The 8649-nt window shown below is 41.0% G+C and overlaps 1 protein-coding gene across 1 annotated transcript in view; it reads right to left on the reverse strand.

Moving 5' to 3' along the window:
* SEMA3A (sema domain, immunoglobulin domain (Ig), short basic domain, secreted, (semaphorin) 3A) overlaps positions 1 to 8649 on the reverse strand; it is a 167542-nt gene that overhangs the window by 158475 nt on the left and 418 nt on the right. The window contains exon 2 of the mRNA XM_010580947.1: positions 8394 to 8591. Coding sequence (XP_010579249.1) covers positions 8394 to 8591 — 198 coding nt within the window. The remainder of the gene's footprint in view (positions 1 to 8393; positions 8592 to 8649) is intronic.

Consider the following 8649-nt stretch of genomic DNA (forward strand, 5'->3'; position numbering starts at 1 on the left):
GAACCATTTCACCTGTACATGCAAAAGTAGTAAAGTTGCACTGGGATATCCATGAAGGAATTAAAAGTAATATTAACACCCTGGAATCTCCACTTCATCTTAAGAGACCTCACTCTATGACTTGGCCAGGCATGGGATCCGTGTCTAGCAAAGGATAGCTATTGCCATTCCAGTGTCAGCTGGTGATGAAAGCTGTACCCTGCACTCTCTGCAGCTCTTTTGGATGCTTGTGAGCTGTATTTATCGTCTGTTGCCTCTAGAAAAGGCCACCAACCCCTCCCCCTTGAAAGGCAGCTCTAAATCCTTTAAATTATCTCACAGAGCTTTTTTGTGTCCTTTTCTCACACAAGGCTGGAATTTCAAAAGGAGCCAAGAGGGGCCGTCAGAACCAACATGAGCTTTGCTTCATTAAAGTGGAGAGTAAAGGAGAGCCTTCTTTTTCCTCCTTCCACAAGTTAGATGAAAGCAAATAACTACTTCATTCCTCAGATTGTTCCCCACAAGATCCCAACTTTGCACAAAAATATTTATAAGAGATGAGAATTTTATTTGACTGCTCGCTTCTAAAGTTTCTGCAACATCCAGCTGGAGAGATAAGCAGGCGGCCCAACAAATGTCAAACAACTTTAAAACATTAGAAGAATGGCAAAAACTTCTGACTTTACTGCGTTTGGCTATCAAACAGCAAAGGACGAAAACTAGATGTGACACAAAGTAGACTAGTGCTCACACGTTTCACGGATTGCTGTAGATGTGTCTAGCTCAAGGGGAATCTGTAATCCCCAAAGTGAGAAAAGAATCCCCCAAACTGTAAGTCTATTTAGATTTTTTAGAAATTAACCTAAATTAGGTTTCATCCTGCTCTCACTATTGAAATTGTTCAGGTGAAAAAGGGAAGAATCAGAGTCGAGGCACCTGTCCTCTGAGCTGCATATATGCATATGTATTTTTATTTGCAAACTATGCAATATGAAATTGAGTCTTGAATACTTTTTTTTTTTTAAAGTGTAGAAACATTCAGAAAGTAACAGAGCTGGTCAGGGAACAGCTTATTGAAAGCTCTGAATGATTAAGCTATTAAATTAGTAAAGCTCTGCAGCCCCAGACAGTCACTTCCAGCATGTGTCACTGGATTTGGGATGAGCTTATTAAGGAGGAGAGACATGGGAAATGTAAGTTCGGTAATTGTTTTAAGAATGTGAAGAATGTAGTGGTACGGTATATTTCTTACTATAACTGCAAGTTTGGTGCAAATTTAGATAAGAGTTACAGGTGACCTCAAGATCACAGACACCGAGGGCATACAGAAGTTTAATCGGTTGGATTTTTACACAACTTTAAATACTCCTATACGCAGGAGACAGTTTCTTAAATTAGGATGCTTTGGATCAGAATGCAGCCTAAGTTCTTCCACAGCATTTAATTGGTACCTTCTTTTGATACCTTCCCAGAAAGAAGGAAACTAAATGAATGAACAAGGAGCTTAATTCCTTTTACAGTCACTGAAAAGCGATGAGCACCCTTAAAGTCTCATTCAGTCTGCCTAACCCAAGATTAGCTCTCTGGAGGTACCTCTCCTTCCATTGACAGTGAAAAAAGCCTAATGTGGCTGACTATGTCAGTCAAAAAGAAAGAGAAAAACACCATAGAGAACCTCCTGTGGCGCAGGAGAAAGGCTACAGCGCTCTTGAGATTCCTGATGCTCTCAACAGCTGTGGCCATCCTTTTCTCTCTTGTACGTTGGGGCACTATCCCACTTGGAAAAAAACAGGAAAAGTCAAGTAAATGTACTATCCCCACAGTTATTCTCACCATCCACAGCTGTTCCTGGAAGAGAGCAGCTAACCTATATGAAGGCTATACGTGGGAGGACCGTGAACTTGCAGACATTCCTGAAGGGAGCTTTAATCCTGCAAGGGAAGGAATTCGCTGAATCGCCCACCAGCATCAGCACAACACCAGCAGCTACTTTCACATGTAACCTTAATTAACAAGAGCACCAGGACAAGCTACAGAACTTCCATTTAAAAGTTTGACATAGAGCTGCCAGGGTCCACCCCACACATTTACTTAAAAATAAGTACGGGGGAGCCTGAAGAAAATTTTACCCTTTTTAGCTTTCAGACAACTGGAAAATGTCACAACTATTGACACCACTTAGAAGGATTTGTTTTCTTCTCAGTCACTTAGCCACTGCCTCAGGTGAAGGTGTGATTTTGCTTCAGAGTGCACTAGGGTCAAATCAGGCTCCAGCTGATGTAGAAAATGTTCAAAATATTGGAGCAACTTTGTATTGCTTGTGCTTCCATTGCAATGTTCCAGGTATGCACATGAGAGGAAAAGCCTGTGGGCCAGAGGAAGTAAATAAAAAAGATGTCTTTCTAATAGCAGCTGTGGGCATTAAAGGCTGCATGCTGAACCAGTGATTAGGCAAACCAAAATCATATTAAAAGGATCAGAGTATAGCAATGCATTAAATAAAAACTGAAAAACACTTCCAAGCAAAAAGAGTTAAAAACACAAATCATTTAGTGGTTTCCTCTCAGATGGAACTCCATGTAAATGCTTTCTGTACATACAGAGGCACCACACACAGGAGAGATTATCATAAATAATCCATTTACATTGTAGCAACCTGCAAAGACTGGGTTTCTTATTTTAAATATTGTTTTGCTTAACCTTGTGGAATAAATACACACCTGAATAAACCCTAAGCAAACAGATAGGTACTTCAGTCCTGATCAAAATCTTCCAGCACAGAAGTAAATTTTAAGGCAGACTTCACATATCAGTAGATTCCCTGAGCTCAGTGAAACTACAGATGTTTAAATTCCTCACTAGGTCAGTCAGAATTTTAAAGATGCTGTAACAAACAGTAAAAGTAAACTCTGCACACCTTGTCCACAGCAAAAGAGCAGAGTTTCCACTGCTGTCAATACGGCACCTTCCATGAATAATTCAGTCATTTGCAAACCATACGGCACAAATAATTATAGAGAACTCCAGCTTCTCAGAAAAGGGAGGGTCTGTAATTCAGAAACCACTTTTTCCACTGGAATTAAATGGGAAAGTTGGAAACACAAAATGAAAATGTTGGGCTAGGTTTTCACCCTCCTTGTTCCAATTACACTGCCTGTCTCAGGCCCTAATTAGCTAGCTAAAAATTTCCCTATATAGGCAAGATCTGTGCTTAGGCACTTCCTTCATCAGCTTCTCCCTCCTGTCAGCCTGTGGGGCACGTCAGAGGCAGGCAGGGTAGTCCTACCATCTCCCCTGACAGTTCTCAGGTCTCGTGAAGACCTCACTCAACCAATGTTAGAAAGACCAACACACAGATCTTTTCTGAAGGGCTCATCCTTTGGGGGCACAAAAAAGGCTGAAGAGGCTGTGGCTGCATCTGACATCTTCACTGCCTCCCAGCCTCCTGCACTGACTGAACGGTGAGGTCCGAGAGTGCCGGAGCCGTGCAGAAATGCCGTCAGGAACGGTGGAAGCTGAAGAGTGTCACAAACCTGTGCCTAGACTGCAAACATTACCAGTTTGCCTTCTTTCACAGTCTTCTTTCTAAGTCTGGGCTGCCCTTCTCTCCTTTTCAGGCACGCTAGAGAGGCTTTTCCCTCACACAGTACTCTTACAAGATAGTTTAAGCAAAAGTTTTTTTAAGCAGATACCTTGAAATCTGAGACAAACTGTAATACTTGTCCCAACTCAAGAGAGACAGGCTCCCTTGCCAATATTTCTCTCCCCATTTCCTTCTCCCACTTTGTCCTGCTTTCCCAATATTTGTGGACGTATTGAATTGTGAGTTATAGAGTTTGATGGAAAGGAAAAACCACAATCAAACCCACCGGCAGGTCATCAATGACAACCAGACTGGGTCAACAAACTACAAACCAGGTATCATATTTACACTACCATACATACAGGTAATGCAGTGCAGTGTCATTCCTCCCTCGTCATGGCGTGTTGGACAAATTGAAACGGACAGAAGTTTTGCCGTTGCTTTCACTAGGGCCAGGACTCCATCCGTATAAAAATACATCCTATAAAATTGTAAACCAACTGCACATCAAGGATGGAGTAGTTCTCACTATCACTGCAACTTTAAACAAGACACTTATTTTTAATATGGCTTGAATCGGAGCCAGGGAGTAATAGAGCTAAATCTGTGTGCAATGCTTTTCCAGTTACTTATTCTCAAGTAATATGTATCCAATTGAGCAACAATAACAAAGGAGAACCACACATGTACTCTTACAAAACATACTTACAGCATTTAGTAATTTTCAATAGACAAATAGGACGCGACAGATGGATTTGAGAAAGTTGGGTTCACAAGATTTACTCATTGGGGTTGCCTTAGAAAAAATCTGTAAATCAAGGAATCACTAATGGAAACTCTCTCTTTCTTTGGGCTTATATGTTTATATTCAAAGGTTACTGTAGCTGGTTCCATCTCTGTTTGTGCCGTTACCTCCCTACAGAGGACAGCAAAAGAAAATAGGAAACAATAAACGGTACAAGAAATCCATCTGGAGTTAAGCCTATATTTATTGTTTTAAACTTTGCACACTCAACTTGATCACCATCCTTCTGAGAACTATGTGCTCAATAGAAGTTTCCTGAACAGAATCTGTGACCTAGTGACACAACACAGAGACTTACCACTGACACCAAAACTGAAGCCAATGAGATTAAAAAAAAAAAAACAACAACAAAAAAACAAACAACAACAACAAAATCTCCTACATTCTTTAAGGAAAGATTCCTTTACTTCCAACATATCAACAATGACATTTCTTGTTACTTTACAAAAGGGACACAAAGTCTTTGAAGGACACAAAAAGAGGAGCTCAGAGGTTGACAGTCTCAACTGAGCTTTCAGATTTATAGCTGGTTTTACCACATTTAGGCTATGATCCAGAACTTACTGACTTCAATGAACTTTGGATCAGGCCTTTAATCATATTAATTCCTTTTGACTGAAATAAGAAGATAAATATCGTCTGTGCAAAACCTTTCCAATCCATGCACTAAGATGAAAATGCTTGGAAACTTTAAAATGCACGGAGCAAAACTCTGATGCTACTGAACAGGAGTTTCACCATAGATTTCAGCTGGACAAGGATTTCCCTAGTGCTCTCCTCAGATTTCCTTCCTTTAATATGCCACCAAAATCAAGGTGATATAAACCAAATAACCAGAACTCTGTTTTACAATAAACAGAAAGAACGTTTTCAGCCCGCAGATGTGGCCTTAATATATGCATTTATACACTTTCTTTTCCTCTTCCTATCCGTAACATGCCCCGTAGGATGCTTCTAATCTTCTGCCAGACTGAGTGACAAGAAGTTAAGAGGAAGCAAGAATAGCAGTTCACCGAAACTTCTGTCCAGCAGCCTGGGAAATGGCAGAGCTAATACTGGACCTTTGAAAACAAGTGACCATAGGAAATCAAGGTTGGCAGGGATTTAACCCTTCATGACTCATTTCGCTAACTTTTAAAGAAAACGCCTAAGCTTTTTAACCGTGTTTGACACCTAATTAGTTGAGAAAAACAAGAAGTTAAAATACATCCTTGCTTTTCTTTTGAAATAAAGCACTGACAATTAGCTCCAAGCTATTTGTTTAGGCAAAAAAACAAGCATGAATGTTAACAGAAAGCACAACGACAGTCACTGAAAAAAGAAGTCACTTGGGTCATTCTTTTCACCCTGCATATTTATTTGCAATATCATAAGTTTATTTTACTCAACCACAGCTCTTCATGGAGCGGCAGAATGGGTAAGCAACTGGGTAGCTTCTTTTCCTAGCACTTGCAAGCAGTTTGAACAGAGGTGAATCATACAGCAGTGAGGTATACGGTGAGAGACACATATTAGCATGTAAGGTATTCAGTCAGTGCCTAAAAGACATATTTTCAATACCTACAGGTCTTAAAGCTGTTCCTACGCAAGGTGTTAACATTGATCTGTGCATAGAATACTGTGCTGGAAGCAAAATTTGTCTGGAAAGGCACCACCTGATAAGGCTTAGTTTTCCCTGACTAATAATGACATCCCCATACCTAGGGATCAATGCAGCAGCACAGGCAACACGCTCCTCTTGACCTGGCCAAGCATTTACACTGGTACTTAACATCAAGCACATGAGTAGTCTGATCTTATTTTTAGGGTTACACATGTTTTAAGTCAAATATGTGATTAAGTATGCTTATGAATCAAAGGCCAGAGTGTGAATTCCTGTAGGTCTTCAGACTTCAACTTGCTTTGAATCAACTATGCATTTACTTTCTTCACTAGATAGGAAATAGGGTTGCCTAGCATTTGAACTCATTTTCTTTTTACAAGGATCAGCCAATTATAAAAACAGTTTCAATGTTCCTTTCAGTTTCCTGTTTTGCTCATGTAGGATTCACTGTATATTAAAATTTGATGTCTGATGTATTTAAAAAATGAAAATGTGAGACCCTTGCTCCCAGCAAGAGCAGAACTGGAAAACAACCAATCAGCAGAGTAGCAAAATGTTGCTAAACTGTATAGGAATACAGTACCAGTGGGGTGAAAAAAAGAAAACAACCAAAAAAAAAAAGAAAAAAAGAAAATTACTATCAGTCAGATATGGCCATCCTTTGAAATTAGTTTCTGTGAATTTAGTCAGTATGAGCAGGGGTAGCAGACTTGAGCCATCAATAAACTTTAAAAGGGTGAAAAAAAATAAACAATCATTAATTAGCCATTAAACCCCTCTACAGGATATTTTTATAGCATTTATGCTTCTATATACTAATCTGAGTTTCAGTATGTTTGTAAAAGTTTGGAAGCAATTAAGAGGTTTTTAATGAGTTTTTTGACATATAACATGTAGTTAAGATAGAAGCTTTCTTCAGGCTCCATTATTCAAAATAATCAATTTTGTGTTACATACAAGTGGCTTTTCTTATGAAAACCAAATGAACAGATTCTGAACCCCTTAAACTGTTCTTTTCACACATATCTTTTCAAGTTTAAACACACACATATATGCATATATGTGTTCTTTAATAACCCTGCACACGCATTTATTTCATACAGTGCATCCAAGTTTTGCAGGTGTTTAATTTTTGTTTTTCATCTGGAGTGCGAAAATGACATCTGCCTTGTATCAGAGAGGACTCTTCCCCCTCTCATTTGCAGCACGAGAAAGATGAAGAAAATTGGAAAACATATTTCTACTGGCAAGAGGTGTATTGACACTATACTGTAAACTGAGATTGACATCTATGACCAGGCATGCACATGCATGTTCTCTTTTTTCCCCACTGTAGAAGCAGTGTGTTACTTTTCCTCCCTTCTTTCAGAACCGCAGCTGCTGCTCCTTCCCTCAACCTTTAATAACCTGAGAATTACGAGAAGGCAGCTCTTCAGAGAGACATGTGTATACACATAGATGTATGGATCTCCCTTCTAAGAATACACTCCAGAGCTCCTACATTTCAAACTTCTTTCCCAGTTGCACCTTCTCTAGATTCGGTGAATTCTTCTGAAAATGTACTCAGAGAGGAACTATGCTGATAAAGAAAAGACTCTGCCTACTTCAGAGTCTTCCTTTAGTACCGGCAGTATTATACAAAAGTTAATTGCTGACAATTGCAGCGTGAGTGGCATTACACAATTTCAAACGTAAACGTAATCTCACGGCTCTCTTTCTTCAGTTACACCTTCCCTGTGATCTCTAATGAACTACATCAGACTATGTCAAAAACAACGCCAGTTCACATAAACTGCACTGCATTAAACATCCACGGGCAGTATTTTCTAGTGCATAACAGCCTTTTTCCTCCTTTTCTGGACTGATCTGTTCCTTTCAGTTTATAGTTCCTTGGCAAAGCCACCATCTACTGCTTATGTTAGGCATCTGATTGTCAGATTTGTACGAACTGAATATTCATGACTTGAAAATTAACCACTTCGTGCCTAAAAAAAAAGAAAATATAAATCTTCCTCTATGCCATGCCGTTTGAAACGGGTCTGGTACCGTGGCTGCGCCGCATGCCCAGCCCGGGAGAGATTCGCTGGGTGGCCAAGCACGTCTCATCGTTTTAAAGTCCGGTGAAATAGCACCAGACTGAAAAAAAAAAAAAAAAAATCCTCTTCCACGGCTCAGCACGATCCGGAGTCCTCGTCTGCAAACGCAACTAACTCTTCTTTGTCTGCGTTTAAACTGCGTGGTACCGACCGTAGCCCGGAGCGGCTCGTTAAGTGTCTTTCCAGCGATTTCTCCTAATGCCAATTTCCCCCGCTGGACGGACGATAAGGAAAGCCCGGGAGGACGGGGGGGAGCGGGGGGGAGCGGCGGGGCGAGGAGGAGAGCTTTGGAGGAAAACGGAGAATAAGAGAGAACAACAGACTTACCTTTGTAGGATAATTTGAGCCTCGGCACGTTATTCTTCACATGCTGGCAGTTCACTCTTCCTGCTAGTAATACTCCCAAGGAAAGCAAGGCAATCCCCCTGAGCCAGCCCATGCTGCGGCAGCCACTGTAGGGTCCCTGCGAGCCGGAGCCGCGGCGCTCCCCGTCCTGCCGGGCGCCGCCGGGGAACTTCAGGCAACCTGGGGAGCGGAGGTAACAGGTGATGGGGGTGGGCTCCGCGCCCCGCCGCGCCCCGCC

Source organism: Haliaeetus leucocephalus, unplaced genomic scaffold (genome assembly GCF_000737465.1).
Source record: "Haliaeetus leucocephalus isolate CR32 unplaced genomic scaffold, Haliaeetus_leucocephalus-4.0 Scaffold751, whole genome shotgun sequence".
In the NCBI taxonomy this organism is placed as follows: Eukaryota; Metazoa; Chordata; class Aves; order Accipitriformes; family Accipitridae; genus Haliaeetus; species Haliaeetus leucocephalus.